Source organism: Pholcus phalangioides, unplaced genomic scaffold (genome assembly GCF_987345545.1).
Source record: "Pholcus phalangioides strain wild (caught in Gottingen) unplaced genomic scaffold, Ppha-v1.0 ptg000039l_1, whole genome shotgun sequence".
NCBI classification, from domain to species: domain Eukaryota; kingdom Metazoa; phylum Arthropoda; class Arachnida; order Araneae; family Pholcidae; genus Pholcus; species Pholcus phalangioides.
Genome location: NW_028301625.1, coordinates 20,467,007 through 20,485,165, shown reverse-complemented (window position 1 = coordinate 20,485,165; position 18,159 = coordinate 20,467,007). Strand labels below are relative to the sequence as shown.

The following is an 18,159-nucleotide window of genomic DNA, read 5'->3' as shown; positions in this document are numbered from 1 at the left end:
CGTGTAGGTAATTGACGTTGTGTGGTACATAAATGAAATATTTTAACTTTAAAAAGTATAGAGTAATCGAGGCCGAAAAAATAACGCCGTATAAACGGAGAGAGTCGTGTAAACGGGGTTCAACTTTAAATAAGTGATTTCGGGAATTCCCGAGCCGTTCCCGATGGCTTCAAAATGTCGGGAATTCGGAAACCCTACGTCTTATACCATTCAAAATCACGTTCTAGAAAAGCTCGACGTACAGCTTCACACGATGATAGGTTGATAAAAAGAATGGTATCTGCCAACATGATGTTTGCTTGTGGAATTTCTCGGGCAACCTGGTTTGAATATATCACCAGTTAAGGCTTTAAAAAGAATTAAAAGAACTGATTTTAGCATTCATGTGGAAAATTGTTCGTCAACTAACCCTCTCAAAGCCCCAAATTCAAACATACAACGCACCACATCTCGAGATGTTAGAGTGGACTCAAAACTGCGTAACTTATGGAGAGAAATGGATGTAAATGACGAAAAGAAAATGCGTAATTTGAATTAGATATGCATTATTAGAATTAGGATTTGGAGAATTAGAATTAGGGAGGTTTTACGCAGATCCATATTCTTTATAAAAATTATAAAAATAATTATAAAAAAAATATAAAAGATATTTTTGGAAAACAATGTAAGGATTTTTCATTAATGAAAGTAAAATTGGAGGAATTTTCCCCTTTTTTGCAAAAACGTGACATCGCCGAACAGCAACAAGTCACCAATCATCGCCATCCATTAGATTAAATTAGCTGTCATTACCAGGGCCCGGGTCAAGCCGGCATTTTGGCGCCCTTTGTAATGTAGAAGAAGCAGTTAAAGGGTGAATTCGGCACCCCACTTCTGGTTCAGCGCCCGGGACACCAGACCCGCCTGCTTCCTCCTAGTTGTGGCCTACATACTTTCCAATCAAATCACGCCAACAAAAGCTACGGCGACAAACATCGGCTCCACACGGGACATATGGCCAAAGCAAATACAAGTCATGTCGATAATTTTGCATGTCACAAGGCCGAATCGACGCTGAGGCGAAATTTGTCTTTTACCCATGAAAATGAAATACTTATTTTTGTTATTTGACACAATGGCAGCGTGACCATATTTCCTCGAGAAAAATATGGGACATCGTCAATTGTTACCAAGTAGTTGCCAAATTACGGCGAAATTGCCAATTATAACACAAAAACTAACCAAAATTTTCGATAATACCACAAATAGCTCTTTTCAATTACCAAGTTTGAAAACATTTTCAGAGCGAGTTCGTTTGTGTGTGTGGTGAACCGAGAATTCCGAATATTTTGTTTTCCATTAATGGATTCAAATTTAGTTTTTTCCACCCTCATTCAATCTTCCACCCTCAAATGACTGCTAGCAGAACATTTTCACATATTTGTTTTCTGCTCCACTTTGTGCTCCGAATCAACGCCATCTATAGCTAGTAGTCTTGTGGCTGTATCTGTGTATCTGTAGTTATAGGAGGTGTTGTCCGAATGTGTTTATTCTGCAAAATGTATACTAAAAAAAAAGATGTCCATGTCCACGTTCTATTTAAAAAATTACTTGTTACTCTCAACGCACACGACGTCGAATAAAATCTATTAAATGAATTGTGATTTCATTGATCATAATGAAATAATTATGTTTATGTGATTAACTTATTTTTCTACAGCTGCCTGTCAAAAGTGAAAAGCAGCAGGTTTCTGACAAAGAAAAAAATGTTAATAAGCATACTACTCTATGGTTCATGCATGTTCAGAAATATTGCCTCACTGAATTTCTATTTCAAAATCCTTCAACTCACTTTTGACAAGTCAAATGTTGTCAATACGTGTAATGTTCAGAGAAAATACAAATACTAAAAAAACTGGAAATAATGTTAACTCGTCAACTCATAGTTATTAAGTTATGAAAAATACCTGTGTCCACATTTTCAACAAATTCAAGTGTTGAAGTAAACTCTGTTTAAAAAACGGGACATTTTTGCAGTCACCCTACGCGATGGTGATAATTTACACTTGTGACGTCATTTCGGGGGAATTAGAAACGAAAGCGTTTTTCTTCCAAGTAAATTCTTTGGGAATACTTTTTCCCTAAAAGTAGGGATTTTTTGCAATTGTGGTCGAAATTTCGGGAGTCCGGGAGATGGAGTAGAAAAAATCCGGGAGTCTTTTGCCATCTATGAGTAAGTATATGTACATTTATGTATATATATATACACACACACCATACGTGCATGTGTGTCAATGTTATTATCCACTTGGCTGGGCGGGAATTGGTGTGAATTCGTCTTAGATTATAGCAACCACCTACGATTAGCAATGTCCTCAAAACAGGTAGTCCCAAACTGTTTGCACAGCAGATATATCAGCGCACAACCGCTGACTTTAGAGAAATATACTTTCATTTACAAAAAGCTTTCGAATAATGTGCAGAATGTCTTAAATTTCCCAAGGGGTCGTATAAATAAATAAAAAAGAAGAAAATTAACTTTTATACGTGTTCAATAGCTCAGTTAAAAATGTAACCTAAAAATGCTACTACTGTGCATTAATGAGATTCAATCACACAATTGAACTTAAACACGTACTCCTATAGTACTAACTTTATTTTTAAAGGGAGAGCCTACTGCTCGTCTCCTTTCCTAGTTAACGACCTATTTCGTAATACAGTCACAGAAAAACGCTCGCTACAATTGGCGTACAAAATAGCCGCCAACTCACATAATTTGATGTATCGGCCTAACAATACGTATACCCTGTGCAAAAACTTCCAAAAAATGTAAATGTGGCTCTGAGAAGTGATTTACAAAAAAACTGCATACTTTTGAATGAAATATTAACCCTTTGCTGCTCAATTAAAAAAAAAAAAAAAAATCAAAATCGCTTCAAAAATTTCACATTTTTTAATTACATATTTGAAATCTATATGTATTTGAGAGTTAAAATATGTAGCAAATTTTTGTAACCAAGATTTTTTATAATACAGATTTCGGTCATAAGAAATATTGTAGAAAATGCATTATCGACGATTAACCGCGGGATGCGCTTTTAAATAAATGGAAAAATAGCATACCCGCGAAAATCGCGGTATGAGCAGTCAGAGGGTTAATAATGGAGATATTTCACAGAATCGTAAAATGTAAATTGAATTCAAAGTTGTAAAAATTCTGTAATTATCAAAAAATGTAATTTTTATTCATTGTTAATAAAAAATAAAACGGGTGAACTCAAGGGCGTAGCGAGGGGGGGGGGGGACTTGGGGGTCTGGTCCCCCCCGAAATGTGAGAAAATGGCCGAAAAAAGGGAAAAAGATGGCCAAATCCATTGTTCTGTCACTTTGGTCCCCCCCCCGAACGAAATTTCTGGCTACGCCCCTGGGTGAACTCATTCTATTTGGGTATAGTGCCTGAAAATGGCAACTTTTGAGCCAATAAAAACTTGCCAACACCGTGATAAGTTGCCAATAAATAGTGATTTTATATATTTAATACATACCTCAATAAAATTTCCTGTACAAAGCTCATTTTTATGTCAATTTGCTAAATTTGACAACTTTATTTTAACAAATATAAAAATGCAATTAAATTGTTGCCCCCCTTAAAAAATAATTTTGGGTTTCTACTTTCCTGCTGATGCTCATTTTTATGAACTCTAACAACCTTAAACAATTAGTTTGTAAAATTAAAAGTTTGCAAATGGGAAGGATGCTAAAAAAACATGATTTGGGACTGGAGATAAATTGCAGGTTTATAAATTTGAGCGTTGATTGTATTTGAATATTTGATGTATAAATTATCCAAAATCAGGTGAGTTAAAAGTTAGCAAACATAGCATACTGATTGACTTCTATAGTGTCGTGTTATATCATCCCCACATGCCAGAAGCATGAAAAAGTGCAAATTCCCCCCCTTTTTTACCAGCTGGTTGGATACCTTATTTTACTATGTAAGTATTGCGTGAAACAGGAATATGTATTCCTATTGAACCACGTTACAAACATTTTAGGAAAATAACTTCCATAGAGTAAACATTCAAGCACACATCTCACTTCTCACATTTTTTCCCCCGAAGACATTGCACATTCGTGCTTCTGGCATAAGCACGATATATATTCAATTGTTTTAAAATCATGTTTCACATGAATTAGTTAAAATTTTTGGTTTTTATTTTCTTACACTTCATATTATTAATAAATATCCAATTCTAATTATGCTACTTTGAACATTCAATTTCCGAATGTTAGATTTGATAGCTTATTTGATATTTGAGTTATTTATTGGTAGCAAATTTTTCTTTGAAATTTTATGTATTAACTCTCTAACTGCTCAATCTTCTATGAATGAACTGCGGGGTATTGTAAAAAATTAAATTTTTAATAAGACAAATGATATATATATATATATATATATATGGTCTCTTAAAAATATTTTTCTGAAATTTGCAGAGATAATGATTCCTAAATAAATTAGTTTTAAACTAATTTTTCCTTAACTGAAAAAAAGAGATAAATAAAGATGTGTAAAGAAAACAAAGAATTTCTTTACACAATTAAAGGGTTAAAAAAGCAAACAGACGATGCTTATCTTATTTTACAAAAAATAGCGAACAACATTCTTATGGAGTTTACCAACACATTGTGTTAGTAACCAGCTAAATGTTTAATAATATATGTAATCTGATATTTTTTTGTAAGGTTTTTTTTCAAGTAAAAATCTTTCAGAACCAGCTAACAGGACCATTATTATCAGCATTATATTTATTATCTCATATCAGCTGTTGGTCGCTGGTTTTTTTAATGTCAATTCAGTTTTTCAATTTGATGGCTTTTTCTAGTAAGAATAATGGTCTTCATTTGAAGATCAAAGTTGATCATTTTAGTCGCACCACGGTCATTTTCTGCACACGAGGGCTAATCAAGATCAAAGTAGGTCGAGGAATGTAAGCATTTCACTTTTTTCACTTTCACTTAAAAAAAGTGATAATTGTATCAAGTGTAATTTGAATTTTCAGTCCAAAAATACAATCTACAAGCAAATAACTGTAGCATCCCACCTGTCATGAGGGCATCGTGCTGGACTCTAATCGTGAGGATCCAGGTTTGAGTCTCATTGGAAGTGTATAAAAAGTACAGTAGAGTGCGATATGTGGAGCTGCAACTGAGGGCTGTTTACAGAAGTAAAGGAAGGCTGCAATGTCTCTACTACATGTCACACATTTAACAGTTCTAATAAAATGTGTGAATTATTGAAATACACATTATAATGAGGTGAATTATAACAAGAGGACTACTGCAGTGGTCTTCACTGTGCATAATAGATCTCCTAGGAGCATTGGGATACAAAATATTGTTGCATATTTTACTGTATCTTTTAAAAAATAGACTACTGTATAATGAGATGTAACATATGCATCATTTCAAATTGATAAAATTTTAGTCTTACTTTGATATAAATGGAATGTCTAAAGCTTATATTTGAAAAAACTATATTAATTATAATATTAGTTTTTTTCCTTGGAATGTGAAATTTTAAAAGAAAACTGACACAGAATTAAATAAATTAGTCCATCTTTTTATTCAAATGTTTGTGCAAAGCACGAGATTAATGCAATCAAATACCCAACCAAAGATTATTTTAAAAATGCTGTTTGAATTATTTTAGATATTATAAATAATCTTATACATATTATGCAAGTTCAACTGAATATATGAAAGACTAACCCATTTATTGATAAATTTTAACAAATTCGGATGATAAGTACAAGGTGGTTATAAATGAACTTACACTACTCTGATGTATGTAACACTCATTCTGATGGAGATATTTTGATGAAACTTTATATAAAGGATATATGGACCAGGGAGGGGGGGGGGAAAGAAATATTAAATAAAGAATAGTTTCACTTTTGACCACCAGGTGAAAAAAGTGGTGCTATTTTATCACAGTTACCTTTTCCCCCATAGGCCTAAATAATGTATATGCCAAGTTTCAATGAAACGCATCCACCACAACAGGTACTACATTGGTTGGAGTAATGTCTCAATATCATTAAAACTGGGTATATACGTTATTTAGACTATGGGGGAAAAAGATCTGCAATAAAATAGGGCTATTTTTTCACCCGGAGGCCAAGAATCAAACTATTTTTTATTGGATCTTTCTTTTTCCCATGGTCCACATATCCTATGTACCAAGTTTGATCAAAATATCTCCATCAGAATAGGTGTCTGAGTAGTGTCAGTTCATTTTTAACAACCTTGTATAAAACTTAGCAAGGTTTCAAAAACTGCAATCTTTGTTCACATCAGAGAAATTTGATAAAGAAACAAGTAGATTCGATTGCTCTTTTATCATCTACCAAAATCCACATGTTCAAGCATTTACTATTCTTCTTTTCTCTTTTTAATAATATTTACTGGTCTCAAACCACTCTCTACTTTAATGACCGGGAGGGTAGGTAGCGGGTCCCTGGTTCTCCCCATATAAACATACTGTGAGAATCGGTACTTAGGCTGAACCGGAACTCATCAGTGAAGAGAACGGTCGCCCATTGATCCATACTCCAATCTCTATGCTCTCTGCACCATGATAAACGGATTCTCCTGTCCGTAGAAGTGAGCGGGATGCAAACAGCAGGTATTCTTGCAAACAACCCTCTCTCATGAAGTCTTTTGGAAACAGTCACCCTTAATACACGGGTTCCTGTGGTTGCATACAAGTCACGAGAGAGCTGAGAAGCTGTAGCACTCCTGTTACGCCTCGCTAAAATCGACAAATGGCGATCTTCTCTGGCCGGCGTGGCTCTTGGACGACCTTGCCCAGGCTTTCTCTCGATGGATCCGGTATCCTGGAACTGTTTCCATAAGTTACACATGACACTGGGGGTTAAATTAAACTCTCTACAAATCTGGACTTGAGATTGGCCTGCTTCTAGCCTCCCCACAATTCGCCACCTCATTCCATCATCTAAACGTTGGTGGTTACTCATTTTTACTGTTACAATTTGAAATTAACCGATTGCTGCTAGCTAAAATTATGATGGAACTGAAAGGTAAAAATATTAAATTATTACAAATTTGAAAATATAATTTTGTTTTTGATTCATAAAAAATATGTATTAGTACCCCCCAAAAAAAAACTGCAATGAGATAGATTATTTTTACATTATGAATTTAATGATGAACAAACACATTTTTTACATTAAAACATTTATAAACATTACAAATGCTCACAAAATTCATCACAAATGAGCTGAGCTTCCACAACTTTCAGCAATTATGGTGATGAAATGAAAGTTTTAATGAAGTTACTTGCAAAACTGGTACTTGCTTGAAATAAATGCCAGGCATTATAACTCAGCAAGCTGAAAAGAAAAGCAATGATTCATTCTTAAATATTAGATGATATTAACTACTAACATAAAAGACTATAGAAAAAAATGAATATAATATAAATAAATATACAGATAAAATATAGGTTTTTTTCTTTAAACTAAAAGATCATTTTTATAACATGCAATTTTGTAGCAACGTCCCAAACAAAAAATGTGCATAAAAGTGTCTTTAGCTCTTCAACTTCTGTGAAATTATCATATATACTCGTGAATAAGTAAAGTTTTTGACATGAATATGTCTTTTAAATCATCTGACAATATCCCAATCTGATGAAACTCTTCTGGTTTCAAGACCTCTTTTCGTCCTGTCAAAAGGACTGCTGCCCTGATTCGTAACAAAATTGTGTTTTACGCTATATCTTGGAAATTTTGCAATGAACATCACAAAACCGATGGTATCATCAGATTGATATTTGTAATACCTGTCTGATAATATCACTCAGGTTCTAATACTTCTTTCTGTCTGCGCACCAGGTCCACAGCTCTTATTCATAAATTGTTTCACGCTGTTTTGATGATGGGATGTATAAGATTAACATACATCTTGTTGAAAAAAAAAATTACACCCTATGCAAGCAAACACACCTTCAAGTTTAATTACCAGACTAAATATGCCTCATTGTGCTGTAACAGGGTGTAAATTAACAGTCGCCACTTGCCATGTGGTCACTGGATATCGGAGAATGGAGACAAAGATTATTCACTCTAGTTGCCATTTGTTTTTTTTTTGTAAAAGTTTCACTTTCTTTTCTTCATTAGATATTTTGTGCAGGAAAAAAAAAGGTCCTCCCCAAAATACTAGTGATCTCTAGGTGGTCCCAACTTCAAGGTGCGAATGCGAGCCGATTTCCCCGTTAAAAAGTCTCGTCACAGAGAGCAACAGGCCTACAACAATAAAATCATTCAGTCATAGTGAGAAAAATTGGTGGCAGATGGCAGCACTAAACAGTTCACACTTCTCAGTATTTATACATTGCATTTGATACCTCATTCAAGTAAAAACCAGATTTTATTTATTTTTTAAATTGGTTACATTGACTGAATATACTGTACCAAGAACACTCCAGTTAAGTTGTCTCATTTCTTTTCAGTCCTGTCTAGCTTTCATAGATAATGTTATAAAATCCTCTTTTGCTCATAGTTTATTTAGGTTAACTCATCACTATGCAAAAGTTTGAGAAGAAAATATAATTTCTATGTCTCTCTTTAAAGATAGAGATTGATAACAGCCTTGCCTTATGTGAAAAAGTGACCATAAAAGCTTTATAAGTTAAGTAATACAAACTTTCAGAAGAGAAACAGAACAGCTTAGTGGCAAAAATAACACTGAGAAAATTTCTTTGCCCACTAAAAAAACCAACCAAACCAGTTAAGGAAGATTCAAGCCGGACTTTATCTCTGCGTGGGCAAGTGTGGTAATTGCCCAGGATCCCCACTAATTTGGGTCTCTAAATTCAAATGAAATATTTTTGTTGACAAATCAAACATTTTTCCTAAGTTAAGGATGCTTCTTAATGCCTGACCACAGAATAAAAAGCCCATGTTTGAGCCTTGTGTTTGAGATTTTTTTTTTTTTTACCATGTAAAATTTAAAGCATTAAATGTAGTGAAAAAAATGCTACTATATTCTAACAGTTGTTCTGATTAGTCTAAACCAGTGTTCTCAACCTTTTCTGACTCGCGGAGCGCTTTTCAGTGAATAATTTCTATGGGGGAGCCCTGTTTAATTCGGGGAGCCCTTTTTAGTATATTTACTTATATGGCGGAGCCCTGTTTAACTCGGGGAGCCCTTTTTAGTATATTACTTATATGGCGGTACCCTTTAGGCCTTCTTTTTTGTTTATGAAATTTATTGATTTATTTTATTATTCTTGAGCAGCAGCAGAGCCCAGGGCTCCGCGAAGCACCGGTTGGGAACCGCTGGTCTAAACCAATGTTCCCCAAAGTAAGTGATATTGCTCACCCCTGGGCCAAATCAATATTTATATTAAATCAATCATTATCAATAAAAAAAGTTCACAAACATTTCTTCACTGTGATGAGCTTGAATTCGCAGAACTGTTTGGGAAATTACCATAAAAGCAGTAGTACTAAAAACGTGACAATATATATATCTGAAGTCGTCACAATTTTATTAACGTTACAAATTAGGTTCAGTAGAATAATTTCTATCAGAATATCCCAAGACCATAACTGAACTATATTATAGCTGAGGTATTTTAATACCCAAGGTAGACTTTCAATCTGGAACTAATAAAAAATACAAATAATGAAATATTAAATACCAAATCTTGTTCATCATCCATTCTTTCTTGACTTAATGCAATGTTTTCTTCAGGAACAATAGTATTAAACTCTGTGGCTTCTTGGAAAGATACTGTGCTTGGAAAGCATTCAGCAGTGGTGATGAGCCCCAACTTTTCTATTCAAATATAAGGAATGTTTGATCAAATAAAATTAACTAAAAACATGTTATATATCTGTATGCTGAAGTAATAACGTGTCTTCACGTATTCCCAAAGGATCAGAATGATCCATGTCACCATGTTCGTTTTTTTCAAAATTGGGATAACACCATTTATTTGCTGTAATTTCATTACACTATACATAGGTATAGAACACTAAGTCTTATTTAAAAAAATATATATATAAATTTCAGAAATATACACTTCATAAAAGGCATCATGTCACATTTTATTTAGAGGCAAAAGGCACCAAGTAGACTTGAAGTTGTATACCTCTATGTGTTCTGCGAAGTGTACAGCACCATCTGAACAAATTGACTTATATGGTTTCTAGATATAATTATGCACTATTGATTGTAGTCCAGTAACTATACAGATATTATTCCAGCATCAACTGAATGTTTTTCAAATCAATGTTATCCCTGTTTTTATTGTTATATGGCCCGCGTGAGCAGATAAGTTTGTGCATCTATATCAGGGCCCGACTTAGACATAAGGGAGGAAGGATCAGTGACTTGGATCAAAGATGTTTAGATAGTCAGCGAATATGTTGTTTCGGAAGCATGTTGTGTCCTTTAGGGCCCCAATATGATTACGTATGTGTATGTCTTGTTCTTTTCTATGTGGTTTTTGTCTTTTAAATGTATTTTGTGTTTGTTTTTGCAAATAATTAAAAAAAATGTTGGGGGGGGGGGGTGGACAAACACTTCACTTCCCATGCAAAACTTTATTATTTATGATTCCTCCAACTCATCAGCACATTGCATGATGTGGGATGAACGCAAAGGGGTTCATGACAAAAAAGAAATGGCTTTGTGTCTATTAAAATGAGCAAATGGTGTAATGACTAACTTAACTCTACCATTCAAGAATTTATCATATGGACAGATAATTGTTATGGTCAAAATAATATTAAGTATCTTGTGTGGTGTGTTGTGGCTTTTGTTTTGGAAAAAGAAAAGCCACAAAAAGATACTTATTCTTATTTTGGACAAAAAAGTTAAAAATTTTTAACCCATATGGAAGTTGACACAGTTCATGGTCATACAGAAAGGAAAGAAAAACATCAAACATGACAATACTGACACCTTGGGACTGGCAACAACTTGTACATCAAACATCTACTGAATGAACGGTACACAATATGAAATGTGAAGACTTCAAGCAAATAAACTCATTATTTATCAGCAGAGAAGCTCCTTAATGTCCAAATACGTTCACCTTCAGGTGCATCAAGACATGGCCATCTCAACAGCATCATGGGCAAGGTGATTTTTCTGTGGCCCCTATCTTTGTATCCTATGTATATAATATGACAAGTGTAAGATAACAGATGAGATGGCATAGGCCCCCTCCAGTTGCTTCTAAAATATGAGCCATCATTCTAATATATGTACTTTCATCCTTCTTAACTAAACTCCAGAACTTTTTCTCCAACTCCCAACCCCATCTTGTCTGTAATCATCTCAAAATTTGTTAATCGCGACAGTACCGAATTGTCTGGGGAAAATATGTTGTAAAAATTGTGTTATTTTCTTCTTTTTTTAACTCAAAATAAAGTGTTCCAGACTCTGATACGAAGCTGGGCTGGAAGAGATCTCGGCAACGGTATAAGACCAGTGGCAAAGTTCTGGCATTCATTCATTCATTCATGTGGCGCCTACCTGGCTAGAAATGCCTGCCTACCAATTTACATGCTTACTGCCAAAAGTTTTATATAGATTTGATTTTCCATGGGGCCTCCTCTGCACTTGAGGTCCTTAGCTGGGCTTGGGTGGGCCCATGCGTTAAGAGGGCACTGTGTAAAGATGGTATTGGAAAGTTGTTTCTTAAAACTTCCTTTGATGATGACTTTAAAGAACTTGATTTAAGAGGATCCCAGAGAAGTAAAGTCACTAGATGGCCTGAAGCTTTACTACCCATCACTAATGATTTGTTACCGATTTCCAGAAAAAAATATGAAGACTTGATATAACTGTTGCTATTTATACCTTCTGTGCGTCATGATTTTTATAATAATTTACCAACATTTACCAATGCCGGAGATTACCCAGAAGTTCATGTACATGAAGCTCATGACGAGTTTGAACGATGCACTAAACTTTTCCCCCCCAATATCAATCAGCATTTTTATAGCAACGATGAAAGAAAGAAAATTTTTTTTCTTAGGAGAAATTATCTCACATACATGCCTCAAAGTTGTACAACCACACAAATCAAACAGTCAGCAAAAAGGTTGGTTACACAACTTAACAAGTCAGAAGACTTTAAAAAGTTCATGGTAGTTATGTAGCAGCATTTTGTGCCCCATGAACATTAATGATGAGATACTGATTCAAATATGCTTTTCTTTGGGGTTAGAATTTTATTAGAAGCAGTATATATTTACTATAAATTATTATATATAATTACTTTTTTCCAAATTAATAAACTCATTTCATTAATTTGAGCATGGAGATTATAGATGAACACCAAATTACTTATACAATAAAAATTTTCAAATTCTTTAAACAGATCATATGAATCTCTTAACAAAATGTAAAGTTTTTGTTCATTTAAAAAAAAACACATTAAAGATAGACCAGATGTCACAAGAGATGAATCATAACACTCACTGCAAGCAATATCCAGGTGGAATATGGTATCACACACACACATCTTTTTCGATTCAAAGTGCTATGTGTAATTTAATAAGTGGCTTAGGACATTTCCTTGAAGGATCCCACTTTTAGCACTCATCCAATCAGAAAATTCCTCATTAGCCATGACCTATCTACAATCATAAATCCACCTAATTCAGACGTGCCAACTTTTGAAATCCAGAAATTCTGAGATTCTCCCGAGAGGGGGTCCCCCCCCGACACTCATAGACTCGATCAAAAAAAAAGTTCATAAAAAATGTTTCGAATTTTTTTTTTTTATAATCAATTAAGAAAAAGTTTCACCCCCCCCCCAAGGCAGTTTCTGCGCATTGCCCCTGAGCAGAATATAATTCCATGTCAGTCTTTCCATGCAGAATAGAGAAAAATAGAGAAATCACATCTACATACTGTTCATAAAGTATAAGTGTTTCCTTTCGTGGATGCTATCAGTGATTGATAATCTTGGGTATATGAACTCTTAAAAGTTCTATATTTAGCTTTATATAGCTTAAAGTTTTATATTTTCTTTCTGAAGATGTTTAATCGGAACAAACAATTAAAAAAAATTCAAATTACAAAGTTGCCGACGAAAAAACGTGTTTACCGCACAGCTGTCAATGGAATACAATAACGATTATACAGGAATTTCGGCAACTAAGGTCATGCCCCTGATAAAGCCGGGTTTTCCCAGGAGTAGCATTTCTGCGTCGTGTGCAGCGTGAAAACGCTGATTGGTTAAAAACTTGAAATTCAGGTTTTTTCGACCAATCAGCGTTTCTACGCTGCACACGCTATAGAAACCTGCTCCTAGGAAAATCTGGCTTAAATGATTGCAGATAAACGCTACGTAAACGAAGTCGTGTCTTTGCCAGTTGCTTAAATGCGGTCACAGAGACTTTTTTAAGGCTGCTCGATGGAAATTACTACGGCTGTCCTCTATGGGTGTTTTCCCTACCGACGACGGTAATTCTTGACGCCATGACAACGTGAAAGCTCGCGTAAAATCTAATTTTCTGCCAAAATCCGGAGAAATTTTAACAAATCCGGAGAGCGGGAGGAATGATGAAAAATCCGGAGTCTCCCGCCTAAATCGGGAGAGTTGGCAGGTCTGCTAATTCAATAAGTACTCTCCTATTCAGGCACAGATCTAATGGGAGTGGGACCACTAGATAAGGCAGAATTGGCAGCGACTATTAATGAATAATAAGTTGCTCCCTCTAACAAATCATCATAGATCTGTGCATGCTCCCATCCCAATCTCCTGTGAATGCTTAAACGTTAACCCTGTTGGACATGATTGAATGTTTCTTGAAAATCCAGGTAGACAACATTCACATTTTTCTCCTTACCTAAAGTCTTCATGATTTTACAAGCAAAGGAGAGGTTTCTAAACTTATGTTGATTATCTGGTTGCATACCCTACCAGGGCCATACTCCATTAACCAGTGACTGCAGAGTGTTCTGGAGCAGATTAAAATCTAAGGTTTGGACGTCAATCATTTTACATTTAATCAGCTCATCTAGGCATACAGCCCCCCTGAAAGCTCAAGGTTTCAGGGAAATGCTTCAGTTAGCCCATGTAGTTACAGCCTTATTCTTTAGCATGATTCAGCACACATCAAAAATTCCCATCCTTTTCCACCTGATTTATTTCTGAAAAAAAAAAATCCCGAGATTTGTCCCAGTCATTTGTCTAGATTTCTTTAATGGCTATGCTCACCTGCCTACAGTTTGGCATGAGATCCAAGTCCTCCACCAGTTACCAGTTTAAAAAAAAAAATTCAATACCCTTCTGGTATTTATTTTAACACTCAAGTTTACTGTTTAATGTAATGTTAATCTATTAGTTATTCAAGTCGAGATATAATGATATTCCCTGGTTTTTTACTATTGTGATCATCACCAACATGCATTCCCTTCTACATTTTCAGGTGAACACCATCCAAAACTCATTAAGTCACATTTTCTCAAAAGTAGAAATTGTGACTCCAAGACAAGAACATATGATCTTCAAACCTGTGCTGAAACACAGTATCCTATTAGTAGTCCCCATACTCCTCTGAGGCACAAGAATTAGTCATTTCTGAACACAAATGTGAGCAGATCTCCCCATTAAAAAGTCTCGCCGCAGAGAGCAACAGGCTTACAACGGTATACTATTCAAATATCGTCGGTATACATTTCATGCATAGTTAGAAAAACTGATGGCAGATGGCAGCACTACACATAACAAACATTACACAGAAACAAACTTCAAGGAAGGTTCACTATATGTACACACACATTCCAACATGTAGCAATTTGTTAGCAGTTCCGCAGAGGAATATGGATGAGGTGCATGTCTGGTTTAGCAGTTCCGCAGAGGAATATTGACGAGGTGCATGTCTGGTTTAGCAGTTCCGCAGAGGAATATTGACGAGGTGCATGTTTGGTTTAGCAGCAGTCACTTCTGAACTGTTTTCCTGAGATCATTTCAATCACTGTACTCTGTGTACTCTGTCAAAGATTTCATAAAAATACAAAAACAAAGGCTGCAACAGGTAAATTGCTCAACGAGGTGGCTGAAAAAATTATGCCCATAAAGAATATGGATGTCAAATTTAACCAAAATATAGCAACCCAATAAAAACATATCACAAAAAAATTAAAAAAATATAATTCCTGTATTTGTATAATAAACTGCCCATAAAGAGATTATGATTGTCTTATCTAAGTACAGATAGCTTCGACTTATCCCACTACGTCTACTGCACTTCTTTTTTTAAACATATCAATTGTGATAGAATTCATGACCCCCAGAGGTAAGCTATTCCATTTATTAACAACCCTATCAGAGAAAAACTCCCTGCAACACCACAACCTGGAATTGCCCCTTACCAATCAATACTGGTGTTCCCTTCTTGAAGCCGTTGATTGATGGTGTATTAATAACTCCTGGCCCATCCTATCCATCCCGTTAAAAATTTTAAACACTTCAACCATATTTTCTAACACCTGTGTTCCAGAATCTAAACATATTTAAGAAATCCAGTCTTTCTTCATAGCTCAAGCCCTGTGTGCCAACAAGAGCATGCCTAGCTCTTTGCTGCACCCCTCAAACAAGTCTGTCTCTCTGTAAGTATAATCTCCAAAACCTTACAGCATACTCCAGTGCAGGATGAACTAAGCCTTGATAAAGTGAAAGAATGACTTTAGGAGAACATGAAGAGACTTTTTTAAGAATGAAATTGAGCATTCCATTAGCTTTTTTTGACAACCACTGAACTGAAAAATATAGCAACTGTTCAGAAAAACTAAGCCGCTCGTCAATGAGAATTAACAAGTCGGTTATTCTATTCGCATCCAGGATAGTAATATCATTCAAATCCTAAGTGAAATGTGGGTTGCTCAAACCATAATGAGTGGCCAAGCACTTATCAACACCAAAGGACATGCTTTTTTTAATTCATTAGCCCTTGATGCAATCATATTCAAGTTCATCTGGAGTATCTCCAATCAGTTTTTGAAAACTACTCCCAGTCTTTGGGGGTAAATCGAGAAGCTATCCATTCTTAGATAAGACAACCATAAATATTTTTTAGGGGAATTGTATTATATTTTATTATGTATATATAGTCTTTAGTTTTTATAATTGCATTTTCAATTGGGTTGCTGTAATTTAGAAATATATGACATCCATATTTGTTATGGGTATCTTTTTCTCAGCCACCTCGTTGGACATTTTGCCTGTTGTGGCCTTGTATTTGTATAACCTTTCTATCAAAAGTTTAAAGTTGATTCTTCAAAAACAAGGAACCATTCTTCTGTTATCGGCTTTACCCGAAGAAAAGTTAGAGAAAACTAACGACACGATGATCACTGGAAAACTCGTCCCCCACCGAAACATGTTCAACAACATCCTTGGAACTAGTGAGAACTAAATCCAAAATAGAAGTATTTAACAATATTCAAACGTACCTGATTAGTTCTAATCTATAAAATTGCCTATTATGTTATAAAATTAAAGCAGTGGAAAGAATCATAAATCTTCTTAAGAAATTGACTTTATGAAGCAACTTACCATCAACTATTTTTGTCCATAGAGTCGGGCTCCTTGATATGATGGTACCTTTTAAGCTTTTCATAAATAAATTAAACAAAGAAGGTTCTTCTTTCTGGAATTATGTAAATAAGCATGTGAATAAAAAATATCAATTAAAATGTGAAAACCACTCAAAAAAACAACAGGTGAATTTTTTAAAAGAAATAGTTAAGCATCATATTTTGACTATTATTTACACTGGTACACAAAAATAACCTAGCATACAACAAAACTATTTATATCTATTTAAAAGAATGGAACACTTCTTATAATACATAGCAAAAACATACTCATGTGAATATTAGATGAAGTAATGAATTTCTCTAAAACAACTAGTTAACTATCATTAATTTTTTAAATATAAATAAGTAATGAAGAAAAACTTAGGATTTTTGATTTGGCAGACTGATCACAAGGTTCATAAGCAAGATTTTTTTTTTTCATTTGGCTCTCACTCAAAAAATTAGAAAAATGGGATTTTGGGGGGGGGGGGGGTAAGTGCATTAATTGCAATGCATTATTTAGCAATATGTCAATGAGATTCCTTCATCAATTAAACAAATTTTGTTGATAGGATTTGGTAGAAAAAGTAGGACATTTTACCAAAAAGCAGGAAAAGTAAGACCCCTGGAGTAGACAGCACAGGGAGTCACCAAAACTTCCAACTTCATGAAACACAGATGGCTTCCTGAACATCATTTAGAGCAGCAGTTGGCAATCTGTCTATCATGATTGACAATAGAAAGCTGCCGTTATGTTGGTTGATCACTGGAATATTTTTTCTGATGACATAAAATTGCATTTTGTCATCGATTAAATTGTAACCAAAGCAATTTTTGGGTAGATCGTGGGTGATAATACATAGTAACACAAGATAACAGATGCTCAATCATAAATAAGAATCAATCCTTGATAAGATAGTCATTAAGTGGTTAATCATTAAGTACTGGTAAAAATTTTCTTGTTCACCTCCGATTTAAACCACTTGCATCTACAAGCAGAACATTCTGTGAATTTTTATTGTCCAGAATATTGATGAGTTTTTTGATTGATTAAGGTCTTGATCATTGATTGCTTCCCTGAGTATGAAGATAGTATTTCCCATCTTTGGATACCACTGCCTGCCAGATTATGTGAGCATGAAAGGAATTCTAGGTTGGGACAAGTTGTTGACACTCCAGCTACCTGCCTGACAAAGGACAATACAGTCAACACTCAATATAATGACCCCCTTCATTCTGTCGAAAAGGGTGTTACATTAGGAGGGTCATTATATCAAAAGTAAAACATATATGATAGTTGTCCTATGAAAACATTTGGCACATCCTACCAGTCGTTGTAGTGAAATGGTCGCGATAGAGTGAGGTCGTTAGAAAGAGTGTTGACTGTAAAATTCTTTTCAGCAACACCCAAGAGTTATACAAAACAAAGTGGCTTAATGCTCATTGGGTAAGAATAACCTTTCTTTTGCCCCCCCCCTCTTTATGCACCTTAAAACTTTTGCAATGAGCTTCTCATGATTTACGACTTTTCATTGAAGTAGTTATGAC

The 18,159-nt window shown here is 34.8% G+C and overlaps 1 protein-coding gene across 5 annotated transcripts in view; it reads right to left on the bottom strand.

The window, feature by feature from the left end:
- Window positions 1-7,181: 7,181 nt before the first annotated feature.
- Window positions 7,182-18,159, bottom strand: part of Ku80 (X-ray repair cross-complementing protein 5 Ku80) — a 59,516-nt gene continuing 48,538 nt past the window's right edge. For all 5 annotated transcript variants that reach the window (XM_089253518.1, XM_089253515.1, XM_089253519.1 and 2 more), the window contains exons 20-22: window positions 16,589-16,682; window positions 9,707-9,843; window positions 7,182-7,391 (exon numbers count right to left, since the gene is read on the bottom strand). In XM_089253518.1, coding sequence (XP_089109644.1) covers window positions 7,377-7,391; window positions 9,707-9,843; window positions 16,589-16,682 — 246 coding nt within the window. In that variant the 3' untranslated portion in view covers window positions 7,182-7,376. The remainder of the gene's footprint in view (window positions 7,392-9,706; window positions 9,844-16,588; window positions 16,683-18,159) is intronic.